We start from the raw sequence: 19,441 nt of genomic DNA, 5'->3' as shown, positions 1-19,441 counted from the left end.
CGACATGCCGTCTGGCGAGGACGGCCGTCAAACAGGAATGACGTCACTCGCAATCACACAGGCTTTCAAAGAGCGATAGAAGCAGTGACTGAAGGCCCCCAGAATGTTAAGTCAGGAGTCACTCATTAAACCTCGTTAGTCCTAACTGGACGTTAGTCCCCGGTGGTCCAGACGGGTGTTTGCAGGCCCCACAGTGCACCAGTACCCCAGGGTCTGGGGGTCACCAGGTGGTTCCGGTAGGTGCCATGGGCCTCTAGGTGGTCCCCCGCGGGTCACCGTGGGCCACAATGGGGTCCACTGGCGGGCCTGCAAGTGTCTGGGGGTCCACGGTCAATCCCACAGGTGTCTGAGGCCCTGGGGTGGTTCCCACAGGGGTTTGAGGGCCCTCAGGTGGTCCCTGCTGGACCCCCGGTTCTTCCCCGTAGGTGTTCCCCGTGGGTCTGCAGGTGGGACCCGTGGGCGCCCGGGGGGTCCTCAGGTGGTCTCCATAGGTCCCCGCAGACCTAAGGTACCAACCCTGTATGTCAACAAATAAACATGGCCTACATTTAAATCAACCCCCCCCCTCCGCCCAAACATATACAGTACAGTAATGGGCAAAATAACTATTATCCAGATATGGATAATAGATTATTTGTCCATTATTAAGTACAACATTAGCTAGCACAAATAAAGTAAATAAATACAGTTCTACTTACCACAGCAATATGCTGGCTGTCCTCCTCAAGATACAGCAGGTCCCTCTGTCCTCCGATGCCAGAAAGCATACATACATAATAAAGACATTCTAATGGCCCCTAACCCCTTAATCACCTTAGCGGTTAATAACCGCTATAGTAATTATGGGGTTAACCCACCCTGCCCCACTACCCACCCGGGAGGCCTAACCACCCACCCCGGACTGACTATACCCACCCTGTACCCATTGAGTAGTATAGTGGTACATCATACCCATATAATAATATGGGCATGTTAAGCCTCTATAGCACTCAATGGGCACCCTAATCACAATACATTAATGCACAAAACATACAATAATAAAACATTAAAAAACTCAAAAAAAAAACACTTCACTAAATAAAAACAGTAGCCAGCTAATCCAATTAATACAAGCATAACAAGATTAACAATTAATTAATACAACCATTAACCATTCAAAGCAATTAATTAATCAAAATCAGAATTCTTTCAAACAGTAACCAATCAAACCAATTAATTACTAAACCAACTCAAAAATAATTCTAACAGTAACCAATTAAAACAATTAATTAATACAACATTAATGACATCACATCCTTTTGAACTAATGTAACCTATCACATGGTACAGCAACCAGTGGGATTGTTGTGGGAGAAACTCGCCATTCTAGAGGCGTGATTAGCCTCCATAACCTAATTGAGGCACGAGTTTCAGAACCTGCTGGTAAGTGGCTTATTGACGCTCACCCGGCGATTATTTTAATGCTCAACATTTTGGCGATTCATTCTTTAATCGCCCACTTATCGAGTCTTACTGAATAGCACTAGGCATTTTGGCCGATAAGTGGCTTATGAACACTTATAGCATAGGTCCCTATGTGTCTGTTGATATTTGGGGGGTGGGGGGGTAACTCCTACACTGGCGACACACTTTATTCGAGCTCGGCTAGTCCCACGAATTCGGGTATACCCGGGTGTATTGAGGTTTGTGACTGTTTTCTGCCCGAGTGCATTGGGTTATTTTCCAGGCAGGGATTGAAGCATTTTATTCCCGCTGGCTGCAATACTGCACAGTATATAAATATATACTGCATTACAATTCATGAATTTATGCCATCTGGTAGACACGCGAAGCATTGCAGCCTATTAAATCCTAATCATTATCATTTAACAGATCAGCCGCCCGTCAGCCAGGCATGAACCCAGGCTGGGAAGGCAAACGCAACGGGGCTTGTCAGAGGTGAGGAGCGGCGCATTCCAGGTATCTGCCAGGTACATACCGGGTATTTGCTCGAATAAAGTGTGTCGGTGCAGTAACACGCCATGTAAAAAACAACACACAAAGCTTTTATATCACTGGCTAATGGTATCTTGATGCATGAAAGAATCGGTACTTGTGCCCCCATAAAAAATTTGTGCAAAAATTAAACATTTTAACACTTTTTCAGCAACGGAATGTCAGTGGCAACGAATGTTTGAGTTCCATGGACATCCCAACACCGAGACCACATGATTAGTAGTGCAAAGATCTGGTGATCCTGACCTGTTAGACCCTATTGTCAGGAACAGAAGAGGGATTCCTCCTCTTGGGCTCAAATTGCAACAGAGCCTTGGGCACAAGCAAAATATGTATCACGTTCACTGAATGACATAAGAACCATATGATTTCTCGCCCTTATGATCATCACTAAAAGGTCATAAGGATGTCATCATAAATGTTATAATATTTAGTTCTAAATTAGGGCAAATTTTCTAATTAATCTTTTTTTGTTTGTCAACAAATTATATTGTTGTATCTTTATATTCTATGATTGGTTATATTCCATTATAGGTATCACAGTACAGTATAACAATGCAGTTTAAAGTCAGTAGACATTACCTGTGATTACTCCTAGGGTGAGGTAGAGGTACTCCAGGCTTGTAGCAAAAGAACTCAGGACTAGTCCAGTAGATGCAAGAAGTCCTCCTAGCATGATTCCCACTTGACAAGAGAAATGATTACTCACATAGCTTCCGAGTGGGGCTGCAAAACAATGTGGCACTATGGTTAAATATCCCAGGAGGGGTATATTACAATCCATGAATCCCAGAAACTAGACATTCATGGACTATGTATTATGTGGGTTTAAATTTGCAGAAACACCAAGTAGCATGTCTATGATTAACTACGGTTTCTATGAATTACTACTTTTTACAGTTTTCCTCACATTTGGAGGTTTAAATTATGCTAAAAGAGGGCAAATTCGTAACGGGAAGACATCAGAAACTGATACATGTTGTTATCATATGGGCATTATGCAACTCCTCCCCTTGTTCCTCTTCCAGCTACATATCACTAGATAGGGTTGCCAGGTGTCCAGTATTGAACCGGACTGTACTGTATTTGGACACACTGTCCAGTAAAAAATGACAGGTAACACTGGATATGTATGTGTCCGTTATTACTTCTCTGGACTTAGTGACTTGATTGGCTTGGGGGGGCGCAGGATTTCCCCGAGCAGGGAGAGAGCAGGGCTGTTGGTAGGAGAGGTGGGGGGGGGGGCAGCTTCCTCCATCCTGATTGGCTGATTACCCAGCAGCACCCAATCAGGAAGAGGTCAGGAGCCTGGGGCCAAGAAGAGGAGGAAAAAGCATGGAGTGGAGAGAGGTTTGTGGTGTGTGTGTTTCTAAAGTGTGTCGCACTTTTCACCATTGTGTACAGTATTTTTGGATGCGCCACCTGGCAACCCTACTAGCTGAAGAGGCAAAATCAACAAAGACCAATTCTGAACAGCAAAGAGCCTGTAATGGCGCTTGATATCTATAGGGCAATATTTGCTACAAGCCAATATTGAATTGGCAGTAAGGTGAATTGGCACCTACGGCTTAGTAAGGCTGAGTAAATATGAACTAAAGCCAATATTTAAAGCGTTTGTAAATAATATAGTACAAGGGTCCACAATTCGGTGCCCACCAAGCTTTTTGTGGGTACCCAAGACCACAGTACCCGCCAACAGCTGCTGCATGCCTGCCCATGCCAGAAGTTACAGTAGGTCCATCTTCAGATCCGCGAGCGGGACCGACACGGCCCTAAAGGCCTCCCCCCCAAGATAAGTGTATTGTGTGTGCACGCGTGTGTGCATTGGTTACTGCCTGTACTCTCTCCTGCATGCTCAAGTGTGCCCTCGGGCAGAAAAGGGTTGGTGACCCCTGATATAATCTATCCAACAATTAACCTACCGCTCAGCCTCACTTATGTATATGTATAGTAGGTTTAATATCATTTAGGGTATAGAGGATGCAAATAGACAAAATTGATCCACAAGACAGGGTCAACAAAAAGAGCCCCTAGTTATTTGCACTCATTGAATCCTGTACTGTATAGTAGATATACGTTAGTCCAGGGATAGTAATATTCCCTCACAGGGCCTTTCTGATAGGTTATAGGAGATATATAGGTGGACCTCTAAGAATGGGTCACTCACTATAGTTAAAACACACTTTAATTACATCATAATAAATAACATCAATAACAGTGTGGAAAACTATTTACAGTGAACAATAGAAGATCTAAAAACCCTGGTGGATAGGTTGCTGTCTGGATAAGTGGGGGAGTGTTCCCAATATACAGCACTAGCCAATGAAAGTTTATACAGGGTTAAATATATTACCCTGCTCTATCCTTGCTAGAGTCTAATGACTATGAAAGTATACAGAGATAGCGAGAATAAGATTCAAATAGTATACAATTCATAAGGTCCCTATATCCATGTAAGGTATATATCAAGATTTTATATATATATATATATATATATATATATATATATATACAGTGTTCGACAAACCTATACATTTGCTAGCCCCGGGCGAGTGGATTTAGCATCGTGGCGAGCTCCTATTGGCCCAAGCAGCACACGTTTGGTACTAGGTGGCGAGTAGATTTTTTTGTGTGGCGAGTAGATTTTTTGGTGATTTGTCGACCACTGTATATATATATATATATATATATATATATATGTCTGGCATGGAATGGGCTTTCTTTAAGTTCCCTCTTGGTATAGTAATCAACATTTGTGTATATTTTCATTCATCGTGCTGATAGTTGATTAGCATAATTAGCTGTTTAGCAAATACCAGGTCAAACATGCAATAACATAAGGTATATAAGCACATCCCATTTGATGTCTTATTGGGGTGTAACCCTAATGTACATGGTGGACATATAGTGACACATACAATGCGGTCACAGTTTGACATACTGTATGCTATGTATTTACAGTGTGAAAAGAATAGCTGGTGATGAAATGGCCACCCAATTTCTATAGACAGAGAGAACTGTGTGGCTATCTGTGTCTCTCGCCTCATTAATAATAATTAATTAGTCAGTGGCTGTATCTTAGAACTCCCTTATATTATGTATAGTACTCGTAAATCGAGTGAAACATCAGATGAAATGATAGGGGTAAACCCCAATACAACACGTTCAACTAACCAGCTCCCGACTGCGCAACCTCTCCACCCACGTCATTAAAACCCCCTGATATAGTAGATATGTAGTCTGTGGCGAAGAAATCTGGTTCAACTTTTATTCTAAAGAAATTGTTGAAAAATGCACTTATGCACACTTGGTGTGAATACTCACTCTAAAAAATTAAATGTGTATCCTACTGTCCCTTATGTATACATGACACGTCCTGATTTCAGTTACGGATTTAGATAGCCTTATTACCCTCATTAATGCAATGCATGGCTTAAATATCACAATATTTATCATAGCACTATTAAAGACAATGGTAACGTGCGCATTATTTTCCATGTTATTTACTTCCGTTAATGCAGGTTAACTTGAGTGATAATGCCTGCTAAATCTGTACTGTATGTGATCCGAAACTGTTCGTTTGTAGTGTGCAAGTAAAAATGTGTTATTATTTTAACCTAAGATGATGTTGTTGGGTTTTCTGCGCAGTATAATACTCACCACATAGCATGGTAGAACAGTCAACAATGGAATGTATCCAAGCAGTTCTTGCATAGTCTTGAGCAAAATGGGTTTGGAACTCAACAAAGAATATTGAGATACATCTGTAAAACAAGAGAAGTGGCATGCTGAATATAAACAAAATATCAAACGCCTTACACGCAAAGTGCGATTAAACACATACTAAATAACCTGTGAAGAAAGGCAAATCTAGCACTTTTGTGACCACTGTTGGCACCCAACAGCAAAGATATTGCAAAAATGCAATCATATTACCGCACATTAAGTAATAATAGGAAAACGATAGAATAAACTGGGGCGCTCCCTTTGCACAACTCGTACAAAAGAAACCAGAAATCAGAATAATAAAATGTATACCACACAAATAGGAATGATCACTGTCTGCTGCTCAGCCCCAAAGAGATGATCTTCCCACAATCCTCAAAATGACATGTAGAAAAGAGAAATAGGGGGGCAGAAATGGGGGTCAGATACAATATCAGACCAAAATAAAAAAAAATGCAATAGCACAAAGGTGAAGGGGAATGCACAGAAAATGTACTCACACCGGCCTGTGTGGTACCAGGTGTTGCTATAGGTATCTTTCAAGCTGTTCCTTCTTGGCATTCAGTCCCCCTTCTTCTCACTCGGTTCATCAGAGAAAGCCGCTCAGGGCACATAAAGTGGGAAACAGCGCCACACAAAATGATTGAAAAGCATTTATTAAAGATAAAAGTGGGTAACATATAACTCACAGAAAAAGCTGCTCCAGGACCACGGCGCCAGCCTCCCGCTCTCCGGTGCAGTGTGTTCCTGCTCACCGCGTCCGGTATGCAGGACTGCTCACCCTTGATTCAGGCGCCGGCTACGGTGTCCTAGTGCAGGCAAAACAGCTCTTCCGGGCCAGGTCTCTGCATGCACAACGCGTTTCGGATCGACTGATCCTTCGTCAGGTGTGTGCAGAGTACCTGGAAGACCTTGCCTTTATAGGGCTGACTTGATTAATGCCATTAACCCCTTCATTGCTCCGGCCATCTATGGAGTTTATTATATCCAAGTAGGATCAGTCAGCCAATGTTAATATTTCAGATCCAACTACGATATATGTATTTGTGCACATATGGGTCATTCTATTAATAGAAATACAACAAAGAGTGGTTTAATGCTCACAAATATATTTTCCATGCATCTATTTCTATGCACTAACTTTTATGTAAGAGGTTTTTCACGTGTTGCTATTTAGACTAGTGAAGTGTGAAAATAGTTACCTCTAGTCACATCAGTATGTGATTAATTATTTATTATATTCTAAATGTATCACAAGACTTGTGGTGCTACAGATAGTAATTGCAGCGGCTATTTTTAGCATTTGAAAAGTTTTTAATACATGGAGCGAAAGAAATCAGCAATGAAGGGGTTAATGGCATTATCAAGTCAGCCCTATAAAGGCAAAGTCTTCCAGGTACTCTGCACACACCTGATGAAGGATCAGTTGATCCGAAACGCGTTGTGCATGCAGAGACCTGGACCGGAAGAGCTGTTCTGCCTGCACTAGGACACCGTAGCCGGCGCCTGAATCAAGGGTGAGCAGTCCTGCATACCGGACGCGGTGAGCAGGAACACACTGCACCGGAGAGCGGGAGGCTGGCATCGTGGTCCTGGAGCAGCTTTTTCTGTGAGTTATATGTTACCTCACTTTTATCTTTAATAAATACTTTTTCAATCATTTTGTGTGGCGCTGTTTCCCACTTTATGTGCCCTGAGCGGCTTTCACTGATGAACCGAGGGAGAAGAAGGGGGACTGAATGCCAAGAAGGAACAGCTTGAAAGATACAGTACCTATAGCAACACCTGGTACCACACAGGCCCGTGGGAGTACATTTTCTGTGCATTCCCCTTCACCTTTGTGCTATTGCATTTGTTTTTATTTTGGTCTGATATTGTATCTGACCCCCGTTTGCGCCCCCCTATTTCTCTTTTCTACACGCACATTAAGTAACAATGATTGTAATACAGCATATTAAGTAACAATGATTGTAATACAGCACATTAAGTAACAATGATTGTAATACAGCACATTAAGTAACAATGATTGTAATACAGCACATTAAGTAACAATGATTGTAATACAGCACATTAAGTAACAATGATTGTAATACAGCACATTAAGTAACAATGATTGTAATACAGCACATTAAGTAACAATGATTGTAATACAGCACATTAAGTAACAATGATTGTAATACAGCACATTTAAGGTATTGGTGTAAGAAGTCAATGCGTTTGTTTGCCATTTGTTTTCGGTATGCAGAAAGGTTGTGGAGAACGCCTCATTTATACTCAGCCCACAGTTTTGAATCAATATAATCTTTCATAATGAAGAATAAATGATATTTGACTGTGACAGTAAGTCATTTGTTGTATGCAACCGCCATCCTAATGTTATATTATGTGCTATTGATACAACACGTTGCTCAAAGCAAGTCTAAAGTCAGCTAAGGTAATGAAGCTGCTTACATTATTATTTTTATTTATTGTGTGTGAGAGCAGGGGGTCTCCTGAGCTGAACAAAGTTTATTTCAGTCTCGGGGACCCCCTACTTTCCGAGATACAGGCCCTGGTATGGGATGCCGGTATCCCTCTGCTTTGTTTACATCCCACGTAGATTTTAACATGGAGGAGATACCGGCTCCCCATACTGGGGCCTGTAACTCGGGAAGCAGGGGATCCCCGAGGCTGAAATCAGCTAAGGAGACCCCCTACTGATGCACACTATGAATAAAAATAAAATGTAAGCAGCTTCATTACCTTAGCAGCTATCTGCTAAGGTAATACTTTTTTTATTGTGGGGGAATGTTTGATACTAGTGTGGGGGGCAGGGGGTCTCCTGAGTTGAACAAAGTTGATTTCAGCCTCGAGGGAGGGCCCCCTACTTCCCGAGATACAGGCCCCATGGGTGCCGGTATACCTCTGCTTTGTTTAGATCCCACTGTCACGTGACCCACAGGGTTTTAACATGGGGATACCGGCACCCCATAACGGGGCCTGTATCTCGGGAAGTAGGGGGTCCCCGGACCTGAAATCAATGCGGTTCAGCTCAGGAGACTCCCTGCTACATTACTGTAATGTTGGAATTTTAATAAAAAACCCTGCGAATGCCTGTGAGAGGCGCACAGTTAGAGTGACTGATTTAGCCTCTTACTATGCGTCTATTACAGAGAGGCAGACCCAGTAGGACTCCCACAGCAGAGACCCCAGCTGTGTTACTCCGGCAGGCCATTAGTCTCCTGCAACGCAACTCGCAAGGATCTCGGGCATATCCCGAAATGCCATTTCGAGATTTCTTCAAATAATGGCCGCTGCATCGGTATATTGGAGGGAGAAACCACCCTGTATATCCTACTTTGAGAAGACCCTCATTGACATCCAGATATCCTGCTTCAATACAGCTCCAATTAGAGAGAGAATGTGTCTCTAACATGCCTTACATTCAAAGAAAGAACACGTGAGTGGATCACTATCACTTTTTTTCAAATAAGACCCTTCACCATATTGGTCACACAATGTTTTTTTAATTTTTATCTTTCATGTATGCTGTGAACTATCTGCGCTCCCCTCACCTGGAAGAAAGTAAAGAATTTACACAGACCCCAGAACGGTCTACATACGGTTAAACTATAGCTGCTTTCCATCTTTTTATCACATGATCATTTGCACTGTTGGTGATAGTTTATTTGGTTTTGAAGGTTGGTGTGAGAAGATTTTCATCCTCCTTTACGATCACATGTGATTTCACTTGTTCACTTTAGTGTTCACTATTCATTTATTTCACCTGTGTTCATGGAAGATTATAATTTGTATTTCACATTCATATCAATATTAGGAGTGCCCCATTACACTTTTTTTTGTTCTATTCCTGAATTCAACACCTTAACCAATTTGTTGCCACCGCTTTGGCATTGATATGGTTAACATACAAAGTTGAACTCAATTAAACTTTGACTAATACCTTTCTTCCGTGGTTTGCAAGGAGGGTTTTACTGGAAGACCTTACGTAGACAAATATTTTAAATACCTGGAATACATTGGAAAAACCCTGACAACATGTTTTACATGCTTATGGCAAAGTGCTTTATAAATGATTCATCGCTGAGCCATTAGTGTCAGCGTTACATTAGAGACTCCTGATACCTGGCTGCCTTAAGAATTAAGAGTTGACGTCCTTCATACAGTAGCCACTTCCATTTATTTTATACAATAAATTGCCTTATTTTCCCTCTTTAGTTCATTTTAATTACACGCCTCATGGTGAAACTGTGCGGCGGGTTTCTTTTCTGGGGGAATTTTAATGCAAACACGTATTTGAGGGACACTTAAAAATGGTGGTAATGTCATGTTCTTTACAACTGGTGAAATTCCTGATCACAAAAAAAGATTTAGAATGATAAAATTGACTTATTAAAGGAGCAATTCAAGCAAAATCCTTCTTGTGGTTTATTTTTATTTTAAACATATCAGTTCTGTTGTCATGGAACAGGAATACCCCTGTCTGCACTTCTGTTTCACCCCCCCCCCCCCCCCTTTTCCTTGCAGCCCTGCTTGTCAGCCTTCTCAGTGCCAGCTGTATGTGTTTGGCTCTGCACACAAACACAGTGCTTGTGTGATAAATACAGTGCCAGTCCCTCTCTCTCAGCAGCTTGTTGTATTAAAGATGCAACATTATTGCTACATGTTGTAGCTTCCCCAGACACTCCTGTGAGTTGCCATGGCAGCCCCAGCTTCTCTCTGAAATGGGCTGGTCTGTTTTGTCCCCCTCTGCTCTGCCCACAGATGGTCTGTCCCCAGACTATCTTACTACCCAGCATACATTGCCATTTCCTTTCAACCACACCACTGGACGAGTGAGTACTTTGCTGTAACCCCTGTAATGGTACTGCAGGATTATCTTTTCACCTCCCTTTATTACTGAGCACACACAGAGATATTTAGACCTACACCTCTACACAAGAGACTGTTTTACCTGCTTTCTCCAAAATATAGTAAGAAAAGAAACAGACCTTGTCGTGCTTGGAAAAGAGGGCCGAGTTGACACTATCTGAGCTAAGTCATCCTACACGTGACCCTCTGGCTTCCAGAATATCTGTAGTATTATTACTTTTTTGTTCAACTCAATGCCATTTTTAATGGATTTGAATATACTGCGCTTCCTTCGATTTCTACAGCAGGTTTTCACAGCAGGGCACGATGTTTACAACACTTTCCTGTTTGTGCTAATTTGTTGCCAATGTTCCCAGCAGTTTGAGCTGCAAACTGTAACAACAGATAATGTGACCTGAGTAATAGTCTGATACATTGTGGCAGCTGAGTTACACTGAGAGAAGGATTGATTGAAATTGAAAGGCGGCCATTTAGTGCACCCTGGGAAGCGGGATCTTTGCTGATCGATTAAGGGAGAACAAATCGATCGCCAGCTTGGGTAATTCGTTTTCAATAAAGGTAATTAAAGGCTGCAATATGAAAACATTTTTTTTTTTTAAGTGACGCTTGGATTGCCTATTTAAAACACTACTATGAACATATTCAACAACGCTCCACCACCTGGCCCTTGAAGAAAGAGATTTGAATACAGCATGTAACTGTGTTCCAGAGGTGACTTTAAACTACATGCAGCAGCTGAGCAAAGTTAACAAGCAACCCGTGCACCCCAATGCACACATTTCACTGCACTTGAATGCAGCCTCTGTTTTCCATTCAAATGGAGCTCAGAGGCTTCCCTGCCTGCAGATGCCGCCGTACAGCATTGAATAGGGGCCTCTGTAAAGTTATAGAGACAGCATATGAACCTTAAGAGTATATTCTCTTTACTGTGTATGGATCAAGGACGCAACCCCACATACCTTGTAACTGCACGTGTGCAAACTGTAACTAGAAAGCAGCCGGCCACAATCATCCACCCCCAGCCTCCATCAGGTGGCGCTGTGTGCAATACCTTCTTCTCCTGTGCCATGGTCGCCCCCTTACACTGGGACAGGATGTGGGAGAACTTCTTCGTCTGCATACGATAACGTCCAAATTAAAGCAGGCTTCCGGCGACATGCGGAATATTACAGGAATGTTACCTTATTCTCAGAGATTTTGTTTTCCATCTAAAAACAACGAGACCAAAAAAAAGCCATTTAAAAATAGGTATAATCGGTTCATAAAAAGTCAGCATTACACACCAAGCCAAAATCAATGTATACAACGCCTATTTAGCAAATGTATCGCTAACACGCCGGATATTTTACTAAACTCACTGGGATAACCATGAGAATAAAAAAAGACAACTAAGTATTTAATTACATTTAGCTTGCATTGAGAAGTGATTCATTTTTTCCTATAACATTGATATTAAGGTAATTCTTTAAAAGTAAACATAGATGACACCACTACATCAACATATACATATTGGTGAATATGTACTGTATCAAGGCAAAAGTAGACCAATTGTGGGTCAAAATAGCTACACTGTTGGTATCAAAGACAAAAGTTCCATTGAAATCGATAGGATGTTTTTCTTTGATACACACTATATGGTGCAGTATTTTTGTCCCAGAATTGCCCCACTTTTCCCATGAAACATATGCCCCATTATATGAGAAAATGATCCATGATGAAGTACTAAGATTAGAATGGCACCAGCAGATGTGTTTTAAAAAACGATCAGTTACAGACAGCCCAGCATTATCAGTCCTACAATTAACAATATTAGAAATTAGTATGATATTATGCAAAATAATAGTGGACCTACTATAATTATGATTTTATTCCTGGATATATACTGTACTATAACAGTAGCAATACAAATAAGACTTAAATACTAACCTTCTAATTACAGAATCATTTGTTCTGATATTTAAAAAGTATGCCCGTCTAGAACACATACTGTACATTTTGATTGTTCCAATTTAATCCAACAGTGCATGCACTGTAACACAAACGTAGTGCAGACTCATAATGAGAGAGGGCGGGAGGCTGTGTGGGGCAGGCAATCATCGGTTAAACGCAGTGGTGGGTGAGTCTGGCAGAGGAAGTGACCAAACCGGCCAACTGGTATTTTGGTGATCAGCATATCAGGCCTGCTCTGCCGCTGGGCCTGGGGCTGTAGTCCCTGCTCACCGCCTGTCACCAGCCTTGTCCACCACGCGATAGTAGCACCAAATCAGGAAAATGCTAACATCTAATTAAACAAAACAAATTGCAGGGAGAAGCAGGAGTTCAGGTCTGGGGACGTGGTAAAACATAATTGAAATTAGAATTTAGTACTGAATCTGAGGTTACCTTAGCAAGGTGGGCAAGCTTATCATACTTTGGCCAAAATATGTAAGTTAAATACTCATCCAAATAAAATACTTAGAAGAGCTAAATATGTGCATTTATGCAGCAGGATGTACGTAATAAGAAAGGGTTTATAATAATGAAGTGTTGTGTTTAGGGAATTTGGATGTGCGTTGATCTTGATTTCTTGCTGTTAAATTATTATATGCCATAGGGTTTTCTAAAATATCCTGTTACCTACCCCTTAATGAATACAAAAGAAATGGGGGAGCACAATGGTTGGAAACAGGCAGTACATTAAAAAATCTGCCTGTTTCCAACCATTGTGCTCCCCCATTTCTTTTGTATTCATTAACTATAAGGGTCCTGGATAGATCCTGCTGGGGTTCCGAGTCACAAGAGGATACCATCCGAAAACCATCTACAGGCAGTATTACACCACTCTTTTTATATTTCTGCACATCAGATATAACAAACAGAGATAGCGCCCGGGTACCTTCGCAAACAAACTCATTCAGTACCTACCCCTTAAGCAATATTTTACTTCATTTTAGCTCAATTCCTATTCAGGTGTTACACTACTGCACCATTTATCACAATATTTACTGTACATTTTTATTATCACACAGGCTTTATGAAGATAGAAATGTTAGTGGATAAATCAATATTTGTGAGTTAATAACGTGTTTTTTTATTCTTTCTTTTTTTTTAATGTACGATATTAACTCAAGTGGAACAGAGTGCAGTGTATCTGGGCCTTAAAGACGTGCAGTAGTATTAACTAATGTCACTCCTGATTGTGTGTACAGAAAATTGCTTTGTTTCAGGTTTAGGACGTATGTTTGCAGTTGCTTATACAGTATTCTATCCATCAATTAATTATAAGTAGCAGCACTCAGTGGATCTTCATAACAAAGGTGGTTCTGCATTACCAGAAACAGATGTTTTTGGCCTGTCTGTGAAAACCAGTAATGTAGCAATAAGAGGTACTGTAAAACTAAATGCTAATGTGTCACAAAACTCAGTGCAAGCTTAAATTATCATCTGCAATGTATAGTAAACAGGAATCTTTTCCCATCAGTTTTTATAGATGGGGGTTTTTCACTGTAGAGCCAGGTTACAATATTTTTGGAGCATTGTTATCATATATTAGTTTGGTTCATTGAGAGGTTTTGGAACATGTAGGAAAGTCCTATGCCTTTAACCGCCCAACGCATCTTATCTGGTAGCAGGCAGCTTTTGTCTGCAGATAAGAAAAATAACTGATGCCATATGGAACATATGTTGGGTTTTTACTGAGAGTCAGTGCTACATCTCATTACTAAAATGTAGTCCAGCTGAATCATATTTATTGGAATTTAAAAAATGTTAGTGCTCAGCCATGTAATCACCATTTTTTTTATATACTCACATTTTATTAAAGATTTTCACACTACATACAGAACCCCTATTGGGGTTCTGTATGTTTTTCAATTCTGTTCAGCTGGTCCTAGCTGATTTGGAGGGTGGCTCCTCCTTCCCAGGTTTGAAGCCCACTCCATTTCACCTCCACACATGGGAACCTGCATACAGTTTGATTGTGACAAATCTAATACTGAGTGCTTTTCTTGGTAATGTACAGGTTAATAAGAGCTTCAATCAGACTTAGAACTATGCAACTAATTTTGACAGATTTATTATAAATCATTCATCCTGGTAATGTGCAGGTTATTAAGAACACAGGCAAGAATCCCGGATGTGCAAGCGTGCACATGTAGCGATGCCGGCAGCATGAGTGCGGCCGTAGATTTTTAGCTCTATTGTAGTTCCCACATGTAGTGTGTTATTGACAAGGTCACAGTGATTTTGCTTTATAATGGGGGGGGGGAGGGGGTTGTTAAATGCTCTTGAAGGAAGTTTATTTAGTTTCTGTAAAGGTTCTGGTCCAGAGTTTGGCTGGGACTCACCAATACATGGCTGTAGAGGTTCCAGGGAAACCTTTCCCTGGACTAAGTGATTGGCGACAGCTGTTCCTGGACTTACATTGCAGTCTACCTTGTTGCTGCCTTCTGTGCGGTCCTGCACCTATTGGCTCCCTGTGCTATTTAGGGTCAGCCTCTTCCACCAGGAAGGGGCTGAGCATATCCATTGTTATCTGTGCTTGTCACAAGCACCTCTGCTTTACTTGGCCTGTGGCCTACTCTGTTCCTGAGGCCTTCCCTGTGCTGAAGCCTTCTCCATTCCTCAGGCCTTCCCTGTGCTGAAGCCTATTGCCTGTAGCCGTCTCTGTTCCTCAGGCCTTCCCTGTGCAGAAGCCCCTGTTGCTGAAGCATCCTCTGCTCCTGTGGCCTCCCCTATGCTGAAGCCTTCCCCATTCCTCAGGCCTTCCCTGTGCTGAAGCCCCTATGCTGAATCTTATCCTGCTTCCAGAGGTATTTCTTGCTTCCTGAGGCCTTTCCTGCTTCCTGAGGCCTTTTCTACTTCCAAAGACCTATCCTACTTGCAGAGACCTGCTCTGAAGCCTTTTCTGCTTCAAGAGGCCTATACTACTTCCAGAGGCCTACGCTGAAGCCTTCTCCCTGTCATGAGGCCTTCCCTCTGCTGAAGCCTTCTCTGCTCCTCAGGCCTTCACTGTGCTGAAGCCCCTATACTGAAGCCTTCCCTGGTGCTGACCCCAGACTGTTACCCTGACAATCATGTCTGTGCCACCTCATTTGACTCCAACCTGGATATCGACTATGCTGCTCTCTACAACCCTGACCCAGCTACCCATGATGACGGAATCCGGACCCGGTTTTGCGGCTCCAGATCAGTGTTTCTAAATCCCCACCTCAGCCCTGTGGTTCGGTCCTGGTTTGTGACGAGCATGTCCATGACAGTTTCTGGATTAAATTAAGACTGTAAGAAAATTAAGGCCTGGAATACATGTGTGGGATATCCAGGTTTGCCAGACTTTCTGGAATTTGTGACCTGTGTCACTCAGGAATCGGGTCATCTCCTCTATCTGGCAGATGAACCAGATTTTGCTTTGGATTTTAGACAGATGTGGAATCTTATTCTGTATCCAGAGGGCTGCTAGTTCACATCTGGTTGCAATTGCAATATGGGATATGAATGTATTCTCTGCACTAGTTAATTCTTCTAAGGGTCTGTTTAAGAGGATGAGCCGTGTATCAATATTCAAGATGGCTGTGTCAACATACTGTATGTTGTCTGCACCCGAAGGTGCAGGGATCCTTTAGGGCAGAGAGGGCAATAGCCTGGGACAGATTTCTGGGAGTATGGTAACACCTCAGCATTACCTTGTACGCGTTCTCCCTGATAGTAATCACCATTTGTAACACATTTGCTATACTTGAGATACAATTTATAGTTTTGCAAATGTAGGCCATAAAATCCTGACAATAGAAAGGAAAGCATCGTACATACAATACGCTGCTCTAATGTATTAGCTTGCCGTCTGGCATGTAGGATCTTTTGTAGGTACAGTAATAATACTTTAACAGACCTGGCTCTGTTAAGCAAGGTAATCCCAAACCAGTTGGAGACCTGTTAGAGAGTTATCTATGAAGCAGATTGCAGAGGCCCTAGACCTAGAGAGTTAAGAGCAGCTGTGGGAGAGGTAGCGTGTCCATACAGTGTGCATGGTTTGTGGAAGAGGTAGTGTTACATATATTAGGGATTGTCCCTTTTTTCAATGAATTGTCCCGTTGTCCCTGAAAGATCTGTCAGGATGCATAATTGCCCAGTATTTCAGGGGGCAACAAGAAAATTCAGGGTCACATGCACTGACGGGGAGGATGGTGGCTGGCAGCAGCACCAAAAAGCGGCTGCAGCGGAGGACAATGGCGGCAGCACAGGAGGGCAGGGGTGGATCCCGCCCCTGCTGTCTGACCCGGAAGTCAATTACAACTTCCGGTGTCTGCCACCTGGATGGGCTCTACTCTATAGGTAAGAGCTGTGGACTGTGACTGGGCACTTTTACTGAGGGGGCGGGCGGGGGAGCTGAGAGATGGGGGGGAAGAGATAAAAGGAGGAGGGGGAGAAATGATTGGGGGAAAGAAAATTAATGGGGGAGAAACGGTGTGTTTTTATCACTAAAACATATAGGAAATGTGTAGCTTTAAATGTAACTGGATTTCAACATCCCATACGATAAATACTTAAATGTGGTGAATCTAGGAAGAGGCGGATGCGTGGGGTGAGGACAAAGAACAGGGAAGTACTTGTAAGACTGTGGAACAGGATCAGGGCAGAGGAGTGCTAGGGATGCACTGGACAATTTGAACCCAACGGAGCGTTGGCTAATGTTGAAACAAGAGTAGCATTGAGAGTCCCCTTTTGGATCCAGGAACTGTAGCCCATATTTGCTAAGCAGTGTTAGTAGCAGGCACACACTACTGTTAGGTCACATAAGGCGATGGGAAAGTCAGGTACAATACCTGTCAATAAACCAACAGGAGAGTTCATTATATTTGCACCAAATACACCATGTTTGAGACTTCACTACTGTCTTCTTTAAACAATCATGTTGATCCATTAAAGGCAACACTAACTGCAAAATCATCTTTTCTCTGCTTTACGGGCAGGGCCGCCTACAGAAATCATGGGGCCCAGGACAAATGAAAGGAGCAGGCCCCCCCTCCAACCCATTTTTTTAGCGCACAACTTTAATTTAAGGCTGCGCTTATAATGTTGGCGAACGCGACAGCAACGTTGCGTCAAAACAAATGCATTGCCACCATCGCGTGCACTTATAGTAAGCGCGACGCGACGGCTTGGTCGCAATCGCTGGAAGTCATCTCAATTTGATTTTTCCAGCGACCGTAGCCTGACGTCGCCGGCGCTATAAGCGCAGCCTGACGTCGCCGGCACTATAAGCGCAGCCTGACGTCGCCGGCACTATAAGCGCAGCCTGACGTCGCCGGCACTATAAGCGCAGCCTGACGTCGCCGGCACTATAAGCGCAGCCTGACGTCGCCGGCACTATAAGCGCAGCCTGACGTCGCCGGCACTATAAGCGCAGCCTGACGTCGCCGGCACTATAAGCGCAGCCTGACGTCGCCGGCACTATAAGCGCAGCCTGACGTCGCCGGCACTATAAGCGCAGCCTGACGTCGCCGGCACTATAAGCGCAGCCTGACGTCGCCGGCACTATAAGCGCAGCCTGACGTCGCCGGCACTATAAGCGCAGCCTGACGTCGCCGGCACTATAAGCGCAGCCTGACGTCGCCGGCACTATAAGCGCAGCCTGACGTCGCCGGCACTATAAGCGCAGCCTGACGTCGCCGGCACTATAAGCGCAGCCTGACGTCGCCGGCACTATAAGCGCAGCCTGACGTCGCCGGCACTATAAGCGCAGCCTGACGTCGCCGGCACTATAAGCGCAGCCTGACGTCGCCGGCACTATAAGCGCAGCCTGACGTCGCCGGCACTATAAGCGCAGCCTGACGTCGCCGGCACTATAAGCGCAGCCTGACGTCGCCGGCACTATAAGCGCAGCCTGACGTCGCCGGCACTATAAGCGCAGCCTGACGTCGCCGGCACTATAAGCGCAGCCTGACGTCGCCGGCACTATAAGCGCAGCCTGACGTCGCCGGCACTATAAGCGCAGCCTGACGTCGCCGGCACTATAAGCGCAGCCTGACGTCGCCGGCACTATAAGCGCAGCCTGACGTCGCCGGCACTATAAGCGCAGCCTAACTGTGTTCTTCTTATTGTAATACGGAAAAATCATTACACTGCAATCTGTTTATTTTAATATTTTCAACAAAAGACAAAGATACTCAATGCTAGATCCTATGTGACAAAAGGCCTGTGGGGGGGATTCAGTATGGGCCTGGGGGGGGATTCAGTATGGGCCTGGAGGTGGGGGGGGGATTCAGTATGGGCCTGGGGGGGGGATTTAGTATGGGCCTGGGGGGGGGATTCAGTATTACAGATTACAATACCCCTCTTCAACCGGTCCATGGTGGGGGCCTTTGATCGGTCAGCGAGGGGGCTTTCAACCGGCCCCGGGGGGCTTCAACCAGCCAGGAGGGGGGAGCCTCCTTCAACAGGCCCGCGGGTGTGCCTTCAATCAGCCTGCGCTTCAACTAGCCGGGTAGGGTGTGGGAGGGTGGAGCTTTCCAGTAGCCGAGGGGGAGGGGGCATCAATTGGCAGGCAGTGGAGCTAGTTTCGGAGGTGAGATGGAAGGCACGTAGGTGGGTGACTGACTGCCTGGGTGACTGACTGACTTGACTGACTTCGGGTGGGTGACTGCCTGGGTGGGTGACTGCGTGTATGGGTGACAACCTTGACTGGGTGGGTGCTGCTTCCTTGCCTCGCTTCCCCTCTGCCCCTAATCCCATGGCTGCTGCCTGGGGTGGGAGCTCGGGGGCGCGGGAGGTAAGCTGGGTGGGCAAGACTGGCAGGATAATTACCACGGGAGCATCTAGTTTCCACCCCCCCAGCAGCATCTAGTTTCCCCCCCGGCAGCATCTAGTTTCC

At 43.9% G+C, this 19,441-nt stretch overlaps 1 protein-coding gene across 3 annotated transcripts in view; it reads right to left on the bottom strand.

Moving 5' to 3' along the window:
* Positions 1-19,441, bottom strand: part of SLC16A12 (solute carrier family 16 member 12) — a 76,059-nt gene that overhangs the window by 14,526 nt on the left and 42,092 nt on the right. Inside the window, exons 1-4 of one of the 3 annotated variants that reach the window (XM_075612865.1) lie at positions 14,384-14,547; positions 11,553-11,801; positions 5,656-5,759; positions 2,578-2,721 (exon numbers count right to left, since the gene is read on the bottom strand). In XM_075612865.1, the coding sequence (XP_075468980.1) occupies positions 2,578-2,721; positions 5,656-5,759; positions 11,553-11,713 (409 nt within the window). In that variant the 5' untranslated portion in view covers positions 11,714-11,801; positions 14,384-14,547. Of the gene's footprint in view, positions 1-2,577; positions 2,722-5,655; positions 5,760-11,552; positions 11,802-12,519; positions 12,904-14,383; positions 14,548-19,441 lie in introns of those variants that run through there. The other 2 variants (XM_075612866.1, XM_075612864.1) reach the window with 2 other exon arrangements.

This window comes from Ascaphus truei, chromosome 8 (genome assembly GCF_040206685.1).
Source record: "Ascaphus truei isolate aAscTru1 chromosome 8, aAscTru1.hap1, whole genome shotgun sequence".
Classification (NCBI taxonomy): Eukaryota; Metazoa; Chordata; class Amphibia; order Anura; family Ascaphidae; genus Ascaphus; species Ascaphus truei.
This window is presented reverse-complemented; position numbering and strand designations above follow the sequence as displayed.